General features: G+C 47.3%; 1 protein-coding gene across 8 annotated transcripts in view; it reads right to left on the reverse strand.

Annotated features, from left to right (window-relative positions):
• The window catches only part of nfyc (nuclear transcription factor Y, gamma), a 27,034-nt gene extending 7,858 nt beyond the window's left edge, over positions 1-19,176 (reverse strand). Inside the window, exons 1-5 of one of the 8 annotated variants that reach the window (XM_061255028.1) lie at positions 19,041-19,176; positions 4,201-4,310; positions 3,203-3,271; positions 2,399-2,512; positions 716-811 (exon numbers count right to left, since the gene is read on the reverse strand). In XM_061255028.1, coding sequence (XP_061111012.1) covers positions 716-811; positions 2,399-2,512; positions 3,203-3,271; positions 4,201-4,302 — 381 coding nt within the window. In that variant the 5' untranslated portion in view covers positions 4,303-4,310; positions 19,041-19,176. Of the gene's footprint in view, positions 1-715; positions 812-2,398; positions 2,513-3,202; positions 3,275-4,200; positions 4,311-5,134; positions 6,825-11,075; positions 11,307-19,040 lie in introns of those variants that run through there. The other 7 variants (XM_061255025.1, XM_061255027.1, XM_061255026.1 and 4 more) reach the window with 7 other exon arrangements.
• Between the last annotated feature and the right edge of the window lie 593 nt (positions 19,177-19,769).

Consider the following 19,769-nt stretch of genomic DNA (forward strand, 5'->3'; position numbering starts at 1 on the left):
AGGCCCACTTCATTCATGAGGTGGCATCTTGATGTGGTAGATCTTCACCTGGGAAACCTCAGTTTTCTGAGGAAACGCCTCTCTGAACTGCACTCTAACAGCCATGCTGCTCAGTTGAAGTTGAGCTGAAATTCTGTAGGCATCTCAGAGCCATTTTACGTCATCAGCAGTACCTCATGGTGGTGTGAGAAATTTGAGCAGCACTGGCCCATCCATAGCTAACTGCTTAGTTATTAAATGTGTGAAACGCAAGTCGCCTTAGGCAAGGGTGTCCGATATAAAATCTCTTGACCTGACTCTGGCATTGGGTAGTCGGTGTGATCGCACATAATCTCCAGTACCATCGTAACCTCAGATCTCTTCGGGGTAGAAACGGGAACAAGGTTATATCAGCACACAACATGTAACAGTAGCGCAAAGAAGCATTTATGACTTGAGAAAGCCAAGACCAATCGCTGAGGAAGTCATGGGAAGCCGGACGCTGCAAACATCCGACTGAAAGCCCGACCGTTCAACCAGCTTCCAGTCAAGGATGTTTACAGCACCACCAGGCTGCCAAATGTGGGTACAGCACCAGCTACGCAGTGAAGCTCATTCCCATTCAGTAGCTCCTCCAATGGGGGGGATCTCCAAGCTGAAAATCCAAAGAATCACACTGCCCTGTTCTCAAAGTAAAGGGGGGGTTGTAGCGTTTTAATGTTCCAGTTTCACCCACCTGTCTCTTGGGGGGTTTCAGCTCATCCCGAGGGACGATGTCAATCAGGAAATCGAACTGATCGAACTTTGTGATCGCCATGGCGATGTCGTTCCTCTGAAAAACAGAAACGCAGTTACGTGTAACGATGAGGGCTTGCCAAATTTACACTGGCTGCTGGCAGGGATCATCAAATCACGGTCGTAAAGGGCTAAGAACCACTGGTTTTTTTACCTGGGAGTCAGGTGGGAAGACAGTCGGGCCAATAAGTAGCACTAATTGTCCAGTTAATTACCCGGGAGAAAAGGAAAACAGGACTTCTGGGGTCTGTGTGTGTCTGTTGATGAACCCTGGTCTAGGTTGTCCAGGTGGGGTGTGCAGACTGCGGTGGTCTCAGAAAGGCAGGTCATCAGAGCGGAATACGTGGGGCTGTAATGGCTCGGCACTTACGACTCCTGAGCTGGCCTTTTGTCATCGCGACAGTGTGTCACAGATACGCATGCATGAGTAATGACGGAACCTCAGCCATTCTGAAACCGGAGGACCTGACTAATATGAAAACCAAGGGCGAGGGATAGTGCTCCACTTCCTGCCAAGACAGTAAAACCACCGCCCAACGGACAACCCAAACCCAACAGCGTGGGTCAGCTGTAAAAGCCGTCAAGGTCTGCGTGGTTCCCCAGGACATGGTTGCTGATCCCACCCCTCACCCCCAGCCCCCATTGTCACCCCCGCAGATGGCTATTTTTAGCCACCGTGATTAATATTTGGCAACCTAGGGTCATGTCCACAGCTGTTCTATTAATGAGTGTTGTCGTGACAACTCCGGTCGCCGTGGTGCGTGCACAATGGGGCTCGAGCCGAAAGCCCTAGCGCAGACCCTTTCGCTCGACGCACACGGACAAACAAAAACCCATAATCTACGGCTATTTTTATTCACAGCCGCGAATCTGCATTTATAAAAACATTCGGGGGGCAAGACAACCGCCCCATCGTTCACACTTAATGAGAGATGGTAGTGCTCAGAGCTCAGACCAACACTGGCTTTTAGAGACCACATTACATGTGATTGCCAGCGTAGGGGAGGAAAAAAAAAAAAAGAACAACAGAAAATGTGTAATATTTTTGTTTAAGGGCTACTTCTTAAATTTCACTCCTACAAATTTTTTAAAAGGTTGCAGGCACCGGTCGCGACCTGAAATGTGAAAGTAGTCAAAATCCCTGGAGAATATTTAGCTTTCAGTGGTCTGGCGTCTTCTGTCCTATAAGACCAGCATTCCGATAGCAGCCTTTCTTAAAGCACCTTCATAAAGACCCCAAAATAAGAAATGTAACCTTGGACCACAAACACGTAAAGACATTCCCCAGCCTAAAAATAAATAAATAATAATAATAATAAATATCAAGAAATAAAAATTTCAGATATAATGTATGTATGCATGTAAATACGTCAATATGTAAACATGTACTTGGGCGTCCTTTTAATGACTGAGTGGCCAGTGGTCTCTGTTCGCCTGGATTACCTGAGACTGGAGGAAATAAATAAATAAAGAGCTGTGGGCTCCATGTTATTCAGCGAGGCTCCAGGAGAACCGCAGACAAAATGGCATTAAGGAAAGTGGGTCACGGCGCAGTGCTCTCAGACTGGGCCGCGGAACGCGCCCCAGGGGTTGATGGGAGCTGTAGTTCTGGGCGGCGGCCTACCTGCAGCGTGCGGCGCTTGTTGTCCTCGGTGTGGATCCAGGCCCGCAGGGTGAGCTCTGTGATGAAGATCTGAGCCGCTTTGGCAAACAGGACCGGAGCCTCAGCGCTGATCATCTGCAGGGAGAGACGCGCAGGTAAAGGCCCGGCACATTACACTACATGTTATTTAGCTGACTTACATTTGATTAGACTACGCAGGGGACAATCGCCCATGGAGCAATGTGGGGTTAAGGGCCTTGCTCAAGGGCCAAACAGCTGTGCGGATCTTATTGTGACTACACCAGGCATTGAACCACCAACCTTGTGGGTCCCAGTCATGCACCATAAAAGGCTACCGCACGCGCGCGCGCGCGCGCACGCACACACGCGCACACGCGCACACGCACACACGCACACACGCACACACGCACACACGCACACACACGCACACACACGCACACACACGCACACACACGCACACACACGCACACACACGCACACACACGCACACACGCACAGACGCACACACACGCACAGACGCACACACACGCACAGACGCACAGACGCACACACACACACGCACACACGCACGCACACACACGCGGTCTTGGAGATGCCCCTCAGGCCGTAGGTCTCCTGAGCTCTTAATTGCCTTGGCTGAGTGGGCCAGTTCACCCCTCTGGCGTAAGCTGCTGGTTATTTCAGGACCTGGAGCCACAGCACCGGCTCGCTGACTCTCTTGCACACAGTCGGCTTTGCACTGACCATGGTGATAATGCTGAACCCTCCTCCCCTCTCTCTCCCTCCATTTCTCTCTGCCCTCACCTTCACGTCCTCGTCCAACTTCATGATCTTCTTGATGCGAGCGAGCGGCAACTCCTGCACACGGAAATCCTTCTGAAACAGAGTGGAGTGAGCTTAACGCGTGCACCACACATCCCCTCATATGCACACACCCCTGTAAACACCCACAAAATGTACACATGCTAGTACAGCCACACACGACACGACCTTGCACACCACCACATCCATAAATATACACACATTCCGTACCAGTAGTCCCGCATGCACACACACACACACACACACACACACACACACACACACACACACACACTGTTACTGTATCAATCACAATCAGTCACGCACTCTGGAAACAAAGGTGAACTCTGCTTAGGGCAGTTCACAGTTCGTACCCATCCTTATCAATCAACCTGACTGACTTCACCAAAGCGTGACCCCTCTCTCCCAGTGCAGCCCTGCTGCAAGGCTAATCTCACAGGCCCCATTCCAGCTCTTCAGCACTGTCTCTCAGGTTGAAATACTGCAAAGCACTGTGGGACTGCAGGGCTGTCCGTATTAAAGGCGGTGTTGTTTATTTGAGGTAGCTGCATGCGAGCTCTCTCAGGAGATGCAGTACAGGCTGTTCTAATGACTTCAGAGGAGCCGGCGTGCTGAGTTCATCTTTTCAAAGCAGGACCTTCACTGATCCCGCAGCCTGCAGTGCGCGTACCTCTGTGCGTGCGTGCGTGTGTATGTATGCGCGCGTATTGTGTATGTGTGTGTGTGTATGTTGTGTGTATGAGTGTGTGTGTTCAGTATGAATGGGTGTATGTGTGTGTGTGTGTGTGTGCCATGTGCATGTGCTGTGAGGAGCAAGACAAACAGGTTACAGTGTGAAAGAAGAGAGGAGAAAACGAAAAGGAAAGAGAAAACCTTGTGAGGGAGAAGACAAACTGAAAGAGTGGAGGAGCAGAGAAGAGAGGGAGGAAAGAAAGAAAGAGAAATGGCTGAGAGGACAGCTAGCGCAGGCAGGCGCGCACCATGGTGAGGTTGCGGATCTCCTCCATCACGCGGGGCCAGAAGGACTGGAGGCTCTGCTGGGCGTCGCTGCCACCGGCCCCGAACGAGTTGTCTGCCGACATGCTGACTCCTGCAAGAAGAAGAGAGGGAGAGAGGGTAAGAGAAGAGGGAATGAACACACCGACACAGACAGACAGACTAACACAGAGTCGCTAACGCGAGCTCACCGGTGAACCCTGCTGGTGTCAGCGGTACTGGCCCAGTTACAGGCCATCCTGCTCCAGTCCTTCTGCCGGAGATACGCAGTGAGCCTACGCAGGGGAGCGAAGCGTCGCTGCTGAACACAGCAAACAGCGAGAAGCTGAGCGGAGCACCACCGAGCCGCACTCTTCATCGGGGGAAATCTCACCGTTAAGCTTCGGGCGCCTCTGTCAGACCAAGCCAGCATTTGGGTCCAAAAACCACAAACGCAAAGGCGCTACAGCCCTGGGTGTGGCGGACGCCACACGAGAGAAACATAGTGCTGTACCAGCAGAGCATGCGTAGAGCTCTGCAGTAGAACAGGAGCGTCAAAGACGGAAAAGTTTTTAAAAATTATAATTTCGGCCTCTCTGAACAGGCACAGCCATGCGGTATACAGGGCACAACCGTGGCACAACCTCGGCCCCGGGAGAGGAAAGCTGAAGGCTGCCCACACCATGGTGTGGAGGGTGTGAACAGAGGCCTCGGTCTTGTAAAGGTGGAAGAGGGGTCTCACAGGTGTAACAAACATCAACAAAAGACATTACATGCGCCTCTCCACTCTTCAATTCAAGTAGGTCCGATACCCATTCACTCCAATGTATCAATGTACACACTCGCACGTACACACCAGAAACACACACAGCAGAAATCCTAGAAGTACAAGCAGCACGGTTACTATGGCATGACAGGAATTCCGCTTGGAGTACTCGCCTGCCTGCCTGTACATGTCCTGCTGGAGAGCCAGCATAACTCTCACTTCATCTCCGAGAAAGACGGGGAAAGGGGGAGAGACGCACAGATGGGAGGTGGGGGAGGTGAGAAGACAGCCAGGGAGAGGGTGAGGGAGGAAAAAGAGGAGGGCACAGGGAGGAGTGCGGGAGTCCGGGGGAGAGAGGGAGAGAGAGAGAGAGAGAGAGAGAGAGAGAGAGAGAGAGAGAGAGACGGAGAAGAGAAGACGTGGAAACTGTTCCAGGCCTTGGAAAAGCTCCCGGCCCCCTTTCATGGGAAGAGAGCGAGCTCCACAAAATAACAGCGCAGCGCCTCACTGCCTGCCATTACGTAAAACCAGTAAAACACTGCAAGTGCAACACACCCACTACTTAAGCCACTGTTTATTTTACGGCATTTCACATAATGGCGCCCTTGTTTTGTGTAAACACGGCTAAGTGTAATAATCGTTTTTATTGCATTTCCTAAATTACGCTGCCGGTGTTTATCCGGCTGTGTTTGGTCTGGTCAGCATTCGGATAGGCCGTTCCAATAAAGCAGTACGAGTGGGAAAAGTCGAAGGGGGCGGGGAAACCTGGAGAGAGGGACGTGTGCACAGTGATGACGGAGGGAGAAAGAGAGAAGGGGCACGGGAGGGAGGAGAGGAGGAGAGAGGGGAGAGGGGAGGGGCCACAGGCTGATGTGTGGATTTGCTGCTGTGTATCTGTGATCTGTTCAATGGCTACAACAGAGATGTGTGAGAGAGAGAGAGAGAGAGAGAGAGACAGAGAGAGAGACAGTGTGAGAGAGAGGGAGGGAGGGAGAAAGAGAGAAAGAGAGAGCGCGCATGAGTGTGTGTGCACAGATCAGCAATGTGGGTCAAATAGGAGAGGGAAAGCAAGGGCCAACTGTACTAAAGGAGAGGAAGAGAGAGAAAGAGGGAGAGGGCAAGAGAGGGAGAAAGAGGATTATAAAAGAGGAGGCTAATGCAGAGTACAGGCAGATTTTTTTGTACTAGCTGCAATACTGTTGGCTTCAATCACTCCTTCAGAATGTAGCTAAATAAACAAACTAAAAGCAGGAATAATTTCTTCCTGTAATAGCGCATAAAAAGAAATCAATCAAAACTGGCGAATCGATATCGGCGAGGCTCAGAAACCCGAGCGCAGCCACTGCTGTGAATTACCATCCAATTGGATTTAGGAGCCGACTGCAGACTGCAGCTCAGTGCTGACCGTCACAGAGGGTAACCGGAGTGTACGAGACTGGGAGTCACACTCCTTTGTGTGTGTGTGTGTGTGTGTGTGTGGTGTGTATGTATGTGTGTGTGTGTGTATATGTGCGCGCGCGCGAATGTATGTGAGCTTGTGCATGTGAGCGTATGTTGAATATGTGTGTGAGCATATGCGATTGTGTGTCTGTTTGTGTGCTCCTTCTGGAGAGAAGAGGCCTGATAATAAGCTGATTCGCTGAACACCATTAAAAGAAAACTATCTGGCTAATTACCACGGCGACATCAGGATTACCATCACAACCACAGGAAATGGAGAAGCAAATTAAACAAGCAAAAAACTAAATAAAGTGAATGAGTGAATGAATGCATGCATGAATGAAGGTAGTCTGATTATGTGTAAAGACACAGAAAGGTGAGGAAAATGTTGTTTTGTAAACACGAGCCCGGCACTCGAGCTCACCTCACCGCGACCTCCCTGACCTTCAAAACATTCTCACCGCATAAAAAAAAAAGAAAAAAAAAAAGGAAGAATCCACGATTGGCCAGAAGAAGCCAGGTTGCGGGTTCTCCTGGAACTTGGAATCATGTTTCTCTATGCATCCTACTGCGGAGGGAGAGACAGCGTTGCGGTCACGTTTCCTCCTCGGCCCCCGGTTGAGCATGAGAAGCCCAGTAATATCACCGCGGTCGGTGTTCGAGCACTCAGGTGTTTGGGGTATGGCGTTGCGGGTTTCTGCTCCGGGACGTTGCGGGAGCCTGGTTGGCGGCGACCGTTTGCCCTCGTTGGGAAGTGCAAGTCTAGCACCTCTGCCCTGAGCTCTGGAACTCGACACCTGAGACTGGCCATCTCCTGTTGGGTAGGGGTGGCATGGGCAAATGGAGGCCTTCACATGACACTTCAGAAAAGACAAGGTGCTGCTAGCATTGTATTAACCCAGGAAGACATCTGTTGCGAGCAGAGCACTTTGGTTCAACCTGCTGGTTGGCTAGCTACTGGGCTAGTTCTCAATGTGCAAGCGGTCACACCCCCTCAGGATCAGCCCCGGCGTGAAGACAGCCCAAATCGTACTGGGCCTCGAGGAAATGCCTGTTTTTGGCTTCATGAGAGTAACCCCAGAGCCAGGAGTGGGGAGTGCTGACACCCTATCAGTACTCCCAGAGTGCAGCATAAGGCCTTCCCAAACTAACAGTGTTGTGGGGAGGGAGGTGTAACTGAAAACCTGAAAGAGCTGGCAGCAGCGACAACCTGAGCCTGAGGCTGGGTTCAATCCGAGACGCCGAGGCCCTAAACTGACTACCTCCCCTCACTATCACTTTCAGCTGCTGGCTTTAGGAGCTCCCTCAAGTCATGCTTCTCAGCCTCTACCGCCTTCGCTTGTGTCGATCCCAAACGGACAAGCTATCACGTTAGCCTCGGGACGCATTGATAAAACGGTAGCGGCTAAACGAGGTGTGCCGGCAGCTATTTGGATCGGTTACTCTCCCGTCCTCTCCTTTTCTTCCCTTTCTCCCACCCTCCCTCCCTACATCCCATTTCCATTTGTCCTGGATGCTCCGCAGATAGTGAGAAAGAGTAATGGAGATCTTCATCTGATAAAAACCCTCAAGAGAGGAGAAAGACTGTGACAGAAGCGCAGGGAAAGTGTATGTGTGTGTGTGTGTGTGTGTGTGCACGTGTGTATGTGTGTGAGTGTATGTGTGTGTGTTGTGATTGCTTTCTCTGTACACACACATGCAATTGCTACTGCAATAGACTGTGAGGCCGTTTCAGCTAGTCTCATCGTGCTTGGGTGGTGCGAAAGTGCACTGCGTGGGGTATCAACAATGGATACGCTCTTGAGCCGAGATGCACAGCAACAGAACGTGTGATTTGGGGAGGAAAGTCGTTGGCCAAACGATTCTGAGGATTTCCCTGTGTACGACCACAACAAAGTATCTGTGCTCCTCAGCTGAGTACAACTTGCTAAAAGCCTGGCCTTCTCTTGAGCGAAAGGAGCTCCCTTTCCGCCACCATACGGATTCCGCCTCGAATGTAAACCTCCAAAGTTACAGAAAGAATAAGTTAAAAGCTAACAATCCAGGGTAGCTGGCCAATGGCAAAAGGGCATTCAAGGATGAAACACTTTGAGGAATGCCGATGTTGTCATAGCGGCTACAATACTGAGGGAAGGGCACCTTCATCAAAAAGAGCCGACACGTACATTATTATTGCCAAGGCCCTACAGACTATGGTAACACTAAGCACATACACCTGTGCATACATCCAGACAAAGCTTCCATCGAGGTGTCCTTTAAAGTGGACTCGCAGATGACGGAATTAAGCCAAGAACAAACAGAATGCGTTTCTGTGTGCTAGTTAATGATCTACTCAAGCAAAACAAAAACAAGGCCTAGCGCTCGCTAACATATTACAAATTAACCAATAAATAACTTCCTGGTCTAATGGGGCCCAAAGTCGAACCTGTGCTTATTTTAAAGGCAAAACGATCAGGTTATGGACCTCCCTACCTCCAGCTGGGGACTGGTTGGTCCCTATGACCGTGGCAAACTTTGCCCTTGGTTCTGGTTCCAACTAACCTAACTCCAGGAAGCAGGACTGATCTTCTCAAGGTCATTCAACAGAGATGGGGAAGGGGGGGGGGGGGGGGGGGGGGGGGGGGGGGGGGGGGGTAGTGGGTTGGTCAGTGAGCATGAGAGTGAATTGTATACCATTTATTCCAAATGCATTCCATTTTACCCTGAAATAGGCTAACTTTTGGGTATTTAAATAACATGCTGCATGTAAATACACGTTTGCTTCGGTAATAACCCCAGACTACTCGTGCCAGTATGTAGGCACATTTCAATTATGCTCTGGCAGAGAGAGTGAAAAGAAAGAGGAGGTTTTCCTGTAGCACTTTGGAACCCCAACACAGCGACCTCTCTCCGTCTCTCTCATAAACAAACACACACACACACACACACAGGCCGAGGAGAGCAGGGCAGCAATAACACTACGCTCCCTGCTCGCACCATCTCTCCATCTCGCTTTCCAAAACATGCAGAAACAAGAGAAGGACCTGTCCTCCCATCCTCTGCTCTCTCCCACACAGCGCGACCCATCGGCAGGGAGCGCCACGCTTGCATCGGCGTGACCTTCAAGTTACTCCACGCCACACCGTTTGTCGCCAGCCCCGAAGGTGCAGGGGGGCCGCGATGCAAAACAAAAACACCAGCCGAAAGGAGACACCTGCGATGCGGCTCAGGCCGTGTGGGATGCAGACGAATCCAGGTACAAACAGAGAGGGAGCGCTCCATGGTCCTTTCCTCAATCGCCTGTGTGTGTGCTGGCAAGTGTTGCGTTTGTAAGTGGTACGTGTGTGTGTGTGCGCGTGCGCCTGAGAATTGTGTATGTGTGTCCAGTGACTTTTTTTTTTTTTTCCATTGACCACGCAGTACAGTACCGAGGCTGAAATGATATTCAAATCTTATGCAGACGGGAGTTGTGCCCTGGGATTTGGCAGCGCGGACTCAAAGGCAGAGCTATTTTTAGGGCCTCTCTGCCCGGCGGGACTTCATATTGTCAGAGGCACCGATGGAAACTTTCAATTAAGAGCAAACTGGGAGACTGGGATCTGGGTGTCCCTGTCACAATCACCCTTCAGCACCCCCCCCATATGTCATGACTGGAGCCAACAGCCTCAGCAGACACAACAAAATACACCTAAACAAACAAACATAAACACAGTACTTGACCAAATGAGTCTCAAATCTGTCCACCCACAAACAAGGACCACACTCACAAACCAAACAAAGTTGCCGCTGTGCGCTTTTGGACTACTTGAGGTGGACGAAGGCCAAAAATTTTATTCGATGACCAAAAACATCAGAAATCAAATATAAAGAACCTTGGTCTGTAATGGACAAAACTATATGCAGAAATTGTGTGAAAGCCAGCAGGCATGTACAGTAGGAGTCAACTAGCAGTTATGTACACCAAAGGGAGTCAGAAGCAGCAGGTCAACCAGAAGTCATAAAGAGAAATGGAGTCTAAACCATGAGACCAGAAGTCGTACAGTAACATCCAAAACAACAGTCACATACACTAATGGAGTCATACTCTGGAGTGAAAAACAATGGCACACAGAAATGGAGTCAGGAGCAGCACAGTAGTTAGCGTCTCCAGACGAGCAGTAAAACTACCCTCAGGTAGTACGGAGTTCACAGAGCTCTTCTGCAACTTCTGCTGTCAGTCAACACACCCAGGGCTGAGGGCATTAATTATACACAGCAATCACATTCAATACACTCGGGGGAAAATTAAAACCTTTTTTCGCTGAAATCCGACCCCCCTCGACCCGGCGCACGCACGCAGACGTGCACAAACGCACTTTTCCTCCTGCAAACGTTTTCTACGTGTGTGACACTGCGTCGGGGCAGCGAGTGAAGGACACTGCCGCCGGCCTCGATCAGCGGTGGGATTTTCTGCTTGGCGCGAGAGCAGAAGACAAGTAGCTTGTTTCCGGAAGACCGAAAAGGCTTTGCCCGTTTCCAACGTCCGAGAGAAAAAGTACAAAGATTGAGAAAAGACTAAGTCAACTTGGAACAGGCATAAATAGACAGGAATCTCCAGTGTCTCTCTGTCTTTCTCACTCTCTCACTCTCTCTCTCTCTCCCTCCCTCTCCCTCTCTCCTTCTCTCTCACGCTCTGCTTTGTGAGGAGTCACTTACCCTGTGCCCTTCATGCTGTGCTGTAGGCTGGGAGAACCGAGGCGGTACGGATCTCCTTGAGAAGCGGGAGAAAAATAGAGGGAGAGAGGGAGAGAAACAGAGTCCCTTCCTCTTCTTTTTTCTCCAGGCCTCGGTCCCAGGAGTAGACAAAAGGCGGTGTGGAGCAGCAGGTCCACTGGCTTGAAAAAGCTTGCAACCGAAGCGAACATTCACCCCCCTCTTCCTCCTACTCCTCCCCCCTCCACTACCCCGTCTCCTCCGGCTCTCCCACCCCCACCCCCCTCCCCCTCCAAACGCACACCCCTTCCCTAAACACACACCCCTCTCCCGTTTCTCCTCTGCCCAACTCTCCCAGACCCGGCGAAGCAGCACGCCCCTCTTCCCACAGACGAGCGCCGCCCCCCTCCCTCCCCCCGCGTTTGTCTTTCAGCTGACCCCTGCCTCGACGCACGGGGACAAGGGAAAAACAAGGGAGCGGGTGAAAGCTCCGGCAGCGCAGAGTCCCAGACAAAAATCTCCTGCCGTCTTTCCCTTTAACACTCAAAAGTAATCAATCTAGCCTGCTACACGATACCAGCTCCCCGCCTCCCTCATACTGCCTCCACCCCTCCCCCCTCCCCCCTCCTCTGCCGGCCGGCCTATGGGAGCGACGAGCCGTCCCCTCCTAATGGCTGCTCGTCCTGTCCGTCAGCCTGCGCCGCTTCACCCCCCCCCCCCGTCCCCCTTTGTCTCCACCCAACCCCCTTTCACCGAAAGCAAACTTCCTGTTTTAAGTTACCTTGAGCTGCAGGATAGGGGTCAGGGAAAGAGAGGAAGAAAAGAGAGAAAGGAGAAGAAGACAAAAGAAGAGAAAGTATTAGAAAAGCATGCCGGGAGGGTGAAAACTTCCTCAGTCTGCCGGACGCCTCCCTCTCTCTCTCTCACCGTTCGCTCCCTTTTTTCCATGGTGAGATGGAAAGGAAGAAGAAAAAAAAGGCAACTGTTCCCTGCTTATTTACAATGTCAAAGTAAATGTCTTTCCCAGGCCCGCCCCTATGTGCTTCTGACTGGCTGGCAGATATGTGACGCAGAGAGCCCTGCTCCCAGTGATTGGCTGACAGGACTGTCACCCTGCTGCCGCATGTTCCAGCCGCATGATTTAAAGTGCAAAGGCGACGGAGTCAAAGCTCGTCCTCACACAGGCACAGAAACACACGCATGTACGGTTGGATCGGTTTCTGTTGAAACCAATTTGAATTGAACTTTTGGACACACACACACACACACACACACACACACACACACACACACACACACACACACACACACACACACACACACACACACACACACACACACACACACACACACACACACACACACACACACACACACACACACACACACACACACACCACTTATAATAATCTGCCAGTAGCTTTTATCCTTGTTACATACCCTATGACCATGTGCATATTGTTTTTTGTTTTGTTTGTGCATTTCTGTAATTTTGTTTCTGGCACTTGTGATAAAGCTCAGACATGCATTTAAAATAAAATGTGGGCTTATTTATGACATTAACAAATTATTAGTCAATGTCCTTCAATAACCCTCAGCCCAGCAACACAGCATTGTGCTTAAAAACAATCTTGTATCTGTATAAGCATGCATCTCCATGCATTATTATTGCAGTACTGTGCATTTTGTTTTTCTTGATTGTTTTTATTTTTTTACATATAATAAGAAATTGTACAGTACATTGAGGGTAGTCATTCTAAATGCGCTTTATAAATAAATGTGACTGATTATCCATCACCGATTGCAAATTTACACCTGATGGTCCCTAAAAGTTTTTGGAAAATTAAACCAAAGTTCCTGTATTATTTAAGGATTACTGCTGTATAATCACCATGTAACAATGACTGGGGCTGACCACCAAAAAGCCTACTTTAACTAACCTGCTGAGCAATGCTAAATATTCAGCTCAGCTGCTAACTGCCATTAGACTGTATTATGCAGTGCCATTAATAATCACAGCTATTTTCTAGCCTAAATTCATGCACAGGAACAAAAAGGCTGAATTAATCTTGTGAAATATCATTAATATATTAAAGCAATTTTTTGCATTTTGCTTAGAAGAGGGAAAGCAGAAGGAGTTACAGAGAGAGATGGGATCACGGAACAGAAAGTGTCATGGTGGGAAATTGAAGCATTTTGGACAAGTCAACAGGAAGTCTCACTCCTCAGACAGCCCCCTCCCCCCTCCCAGCACCCAACCAACATTTCCATATTTGCAGTGTAGACCCCAGCGCGCAGATTAATTTGTTATGGAGCAAACAAGGTTACTTGCCTGAATTCTTCCAAACACCGTATATCTAGCCTATTTTCAACTGTACTGCTGCTTTAATTGACTGGGCTTAGAGGAAACCTGAGAAAATCCATGGCATCTGGGGTCGGCCAACATACCATCAGCCTGGATGGATTTGGGAAGTGGAAGACCAGCCCTCGAGCTGAGGTGGGTCAGGGGAAACACGGGTAATGGTTGTCTTTTCTGGAGCGACAGAGTCCCAGCACAGGCGCCAACTGTTCATAAACACGTTTCAGAAAAATGTCCAATAACAGTAACCCAATGTCGGTGGGTGAATGGGGAGGCACCTGCAGTTACCAGGGGGTGAAGCAGTGCCAGACGGCATAAAGGGTTATATGAAAGTATTTTTAAAAAACATTCCCTTTAAAGAGCAGATTCAGAAGTCCATGATGACCTACTACTGAAGTTCTCCAGCTACTGATCAGCTGTGGTAAAGCGGACCCTATTCACTTTGCTTCTACTAATAATCATCTTGAAGACAGACGAGGTTTAGCAAATCCAGGAGACTGCACTTTTTTGCTGCCATAACCAATTGCAGTGCAGTGTAGAAGATTAATGATTTCAGCTTAACGGTATGAAATCGGACTACTTATTTTGTTGGTGTTATTAATGTGTAGCGTGAATACTCCAGCTTGGCTTTGCTGTCCTTATTGATACTTTGTGGAGCACACAAAGCTGTAACTCGTGCCAATGTAACCCAATGAACCGAAAAAGAAGGAGTGGAAGAATTAGAAAGTAGCCAACAAAGAGATGGGCAGATAAGTTGCTTTCAGATGGAATGACCTGAGGCTAAGTCCCCATATTGCTGTAGAGGAAAAAAAAGCAGCAACCTACTCCAGTACTGCATTACTGACCAGGAGGAGAGGAGGAACGAGGGAGAGAGGTAACCCTCATAATGTGCAGTTCAGGGGGTATCACATGGTGGATTTTCATGAAAGTGTTACTTTGAGGCACCTTCAGTCACACAGTCCACGGTGGTTCTTCCATTTCATAAAATCAGCATGCAAACATCATGAAAACTCATCACTCTCATCCAGCTAGCTGAAAATTCAAAGCCGAAAAAGTCCATTACATTTTGCTACCAAGCCAGGCGGATGACCGACGGACCGCTCCGGTCAGTGGGACTGGGATGTCGCCAGATTCAGAACTGAAAGGGAGACGTCGAGAGCACGAGGGACGAAGAAACAAACACTCTCTTTTTTGGAAAAAGTGCAGTGGCGCAGGTAGGGAGCCGTTAATCATTAGAGAAGCTCAGCGACCGGAGACCGTGTGCCAGCAACCTGGGTGTCATGGCCGCCTCTTTCTCTCCCTCCCTCTTCTCGCTCTCCCTACCCCATGCTGCCCAGAACACCTATGACGACAACTGACAAGGTCACCGTGGAAACGCCCACCTTTATGTGACTTTCACTGCCAGCAAACATACAGTACACACAGACAGACACACTGTACTTTCATGAGAGGCACACATACACAAAATCATGTATGCGGACGCACGAACACCCGTGCACACTCACGCTTCAATGTCGTCCTTTTCAAGAACAGATAGTTCCCAACATTTTAATGAGTAAAAAAAATAGGTTTATGTCACACAATCCAGAACAATCTTGCATGACAAAGGTACACAGTTACTGTTGTGCTGTAACCCCAAATGGCACCGCTGGTACTGTATATGAGCAACACAGTCCATTCCAGGAATTAAAACTGATAGCATTGCACTGCAATTCACAAGACAAATCATGACACAAGCAATTGCCTGCAGTGGAAATCCATTACATAGGTACATTTCAACAAATTAATCTTGTTGACAAAATATGGTCTCACTCCAAAAAGCTAAAAAAAATGTTCTGCTCTTTACATCAGCATAGCTTTCCGTGTCCTTGAAGCACCGGGAATACCAGCCCTAACCTCCACACAAGACATGGGAATTTGTTCAGGTGAATCAGTCAACACCCAATCACACTGATAGAGGGTAGATGAGGTTAGCTCTGCAGTATTCCGAGATAGGGGAGCTTTTGTCCGTGCTGTAGCAGCAGTAAGACAATTTCCATAACTCCATTTTGCTAACTAGTTACATTTGTGCATCTGTGCATCTGTGAGTGTGTGTGAGTGTGTGTGAGTGTGAGCGTGTGTGAGTGTGTGTGTGTGAGTGTGTGTGAGTGTGTGTGTGAGTGTGTGTGTGTGCGCATTAGCCCAAAAGTTCAATTCAAATTGGTTTCAACAGAAATTTAATACCCTTAACAATCACATACATTCGCTTATGATAATGAATACTGGTTTATTTTTCTCCCAACAACATAAGACCTGGAATCTCCAAGACTGGCTACATTACCCTCGTTCTGAAATCAACAAACCTACACATAACCAAAACCTAGCTTTAAAAACTAGATTTTTTACAACCACAGACCTTTGGAGACAGCTGGTTAAAACGTAGTTTGAGTGTTATTGCAAGACACAGCTCCAGATGAAATTAAGTGCGCCAAGAGCATGCGACTGGCACCTCAGCAGGGTGAGATGGAAGTCCTAGCGCCTTGCAAACCTTACTAAGCCCTGCAAATGATATGCCAAATTTCCCAGGCCATTTCACTCATATAAAGCAGATTAATGAAACAAAGGAACACTTTAATTCATAACCAATTTACAATGCATCATGGGAACATCAACTCAATTCAGTTACCAGTCTAACAAAATGTGTCATCAATTAGGCATTTTCACCGTAACATCATCTCACCTATTTTCCTTTGTCCTCACCTTTGAAGATTGAATGAGAAGGCCTTTTGGATTCGCCTACTGCATTGGCTTTAATGGCAATTGCTAACGGTGGATACAGGGCGCCACACTAACATTGTTCCAAGGTGCACAGCTGCTCCTAATTTGATCTAGGAGCACACTAATGCGTTCAAATTAGTACTGTGCTCCTAAGTTATTTTTCCAGTTAGCACATATCAAATGTCAAGAGTAAAGCTCCTAAAAGGGGAGCACTGTAATGCTGTGGGATGTATTTTTTTGTCATCGGTCAGCACAGACCGCTTTTGATGTATTCAGGCCTCTTGGTTTTAATATTTCTGTTTTTGTTTACGGACTGAACTAATTTAACTTCCATCATATTTGCATTTTTACTTGATGTGCTTGGCCTTCGATTATTAGTGGGAAAAAATAAGGCTCTGGAAATGTGGATGATATCCACTTGACATACTGGTAATTATTTGAATTGAGCACTGCGGCCAGCCTGGTTGGATCTACTGTAAAATGGCAGTGTCTTTTAGAGCCGTTTTATTGTAGGCTACACATTGTTCCATCATCATTTCACTTGTAATTCTCAAATACCTTGTGACTATGTCCAGTGGTTGTTACAGGCACCGATTATTGGTGTAAAACTACAGCAAAGCACCTCAATTTATATTCCATTTATAATTCAGCCATTTATAGCAGTCGTTCTTTTCCAGAGAGAATTACACAGATTACATTATTTTACATACAATCAAATGAACTATACAGCTGGATATTTATGATAATAAGGCAATGTAAATTCAATCCTGGTTAAGTATGTTGCTTGAGTCTTAAGGGTACAATGGCAGTACTCCAACTGAAAATTGAACCTACAGCTTCAGAGATACTAGCCCAGTTCCTCAACCACTACGCTGCATCGCCATCTCATATGTTCATCGAATACAGACCATAGGATGCTCAAATTGAACTGGCCTGAATATTCTATATAATTTATATACCATTATTTACCATTACACCAGTTGTTCAGCAATCACTAAAATGAACTTGCTTAACTGAGCTTAAGCTTTACTAGTCAGCCCAATTTAAGGACAAATGTTAACAAAATACAGATCAGAGGTAGGTCTGGCCAAAAGTTTTCTGAGAGAAATCTGTACTTTTAGTTTGTGTTTTTTGGTGTAGCATGGAAATTCAACAGTACAAACACTCAGAGCTAAACATGTGTTCAATAACTAGGATTTTGGAGTCCAGCAGTGAAACAGACACTTGCAGTGCTCGGTGATCGAGCTGGAAAGGAACTTCCCCTTTAAATAACCATTTATTTAATGGTTAATGGGGGGGGCTGAGGGCTGCCCCAGCTCACAATCACTCAGGTGAGGCCACTCTAGGGAGTATACCTCCATGAAGGGGGATATCTGAATAACAGAACAGAAATGTCTACGATCTCTGAACAGCATTCCAAAGAGGTGCCAGTGTTCTAGGTGTTAGGACTACTAATAATACCAGATAACATCATGTTACTTCCCGTGTCACAAATCGCAATAGACAGTTTGATCGCATCTGGTTAAGCTTCCAAATCATACACATTTTCATTCTGCTATGCAACCATGACACATCACATTTGTGTTTATTAGCCAATAGCTACGTGTCTAATAAGTGCTAAATTGGATGAGATTTTCAGCGTTATGTTCCATGATACTCCTGGTCCCACGTTACAGTGCAACTCTACATAATGTAGACAGCTAACAATTACCTAGGTGGAAAGCGTTCTGTGCATTTAACTTTAGCATTATTTCACTGTTAAAATGTTGTCCTAACTGGCTATAAAACGGTAGCTATATGTTTAACTGGCTATGGACAAGAACAATTAGGTTTTGCCTACAATTACGGGTTAGCTACTATCTAGTTAGAATAATCCTTGATCAGTTTGCGAGCAAGCCAATACATCTTAATTAACCGTTCCTGAGGATATGATAGATTGCTGTCTCAAAGTTCGCATACTTGGATAATGAATAAGTAGGTTTTTACAAAAATCCGTAATATCTCGTATAACATTAGGTTGCTTGCTAACGTTAGCTACATATTGGCAACCCCATTTACGGCTCGGTAGCTGTAAAACTAGCTTCTGCCACACAAGAAAACCCTTTTTACGGTCTCCGATTTTATAGGTAGTTAGATTAGCAGCTGGCCTATATTGACCATACTGCAATGTCTCGAATGAAATACTAGCTAACTTTAACTAACGTTAGACAATGCATGACCTCAGGAGTTTGTAGTTTGTTAGCTAGCTTACTGCAGAAATTACATAGCTAGCGAGTGTAGCTATTGTAACGTCATTACTTCAATGGAAAAAGGCGCCGGAGACATGGAAAGCAGATGGAGAGCTATTTCAGACGAGCCATATTATCAGAAAAAAAACGATAAAACGACACGCAGAGTGATAATCAAAAGGAAGTTTCCCTAAAAACATTTGCAAAAACTGTGGAAAGGCGCTCTAACCAATAAAGACTTAGTTTGGATCTGTCCTTCAGACCAATCAAACCTCGGACCAGATTCCACCAATCAAGGTTTCAATAGTTCACATCGTTCTGTAACTGACGCCATTCGGGCTCGGCCACATGACCAATGGCTAAACATACACCACTTTATGATGAGCCAATATGGCGGATTTAGCGTTCCAGTTTCACGACTGCCTCTATTCCGTGATGCTGGCCACCAATAAGCGCTTCAGAGAGCGGGGAGGGAAATGGCGCCTATGTTCATCTTCCAAAACAATCGTCAATTGGACGAAAATGTATCACTAATTGAAACGGGGCAATGATCTCATATTTACGACAGCACACCGTTTTAACAGATAAACAGTAACCAACAATATAGCGTATATTAACACTCACCGGTTCTGAATTACGGTTTCGCAGTGAAGTCCAGCTCACCCTATTATTTATTTTATTTAAACAGCGACGGGAAACAAGATGGCTGCCCTTTGACAACTTCTTCTCAGAGCGGAAGCAGTGTTGCGTTAACGTGGTGACGCGTACATTAAAGAAGATGGCCGCGAACCCCGCTGTAGTAGTTTTTAAGGTGATACCCGTGCATTATGCTCGATATGAAAGATCGTACAAACCTTGCTTTTTTTGTTTCAATCCACTGTACTCGAAATGAGGTGTTATTGAAAAATCATAAGCGAATTGTGGCTATGGCATTTCATCTTTCAAACGAGGACTAGCGATTGATTGAAGTAAAGACATCAACCGCTAGATGGCAGTAAAGGTAATGAGATTTTTGGTCCAGAAATAGTTCGGGATGGTTTATTCCCTCGTCCCATTACAGTAGGTAAAGTTTTAATAACTGTGTTTGTGAAGTGTACTTTCAAAATAAATGACCGTTGCCATAGTCCCTATGAAGAAAATTAAAATGTGATGTTGATTTGAAAAGCGATGTATGCCTGACTTCAGTGATCACCCTGAGCCACAGCCATTATCTCACCTCTGTGGAGGAATGACCTTGGGAAAGCCGTCTCTATTACATGCTCTACAACCTATCTATCCTACTGCACAATAATACATGTTATTTCAGATACATTATTAAATAAGCTTTTTCAAAATCAAGATAGTCCCTCCCTT

Source organism: Conger conger, chromosome 9 (genome assembly GCF_963514075.1).
Source record: "Conger conger chromosome 9, fConCon1.1, whole genome shotgun sequence".
Lineage (NCBI taxonomy): Eukaryota > Metazoa > Chordata > Actinopteri > Anguilliformes > Congridae > Conger > Conger conger.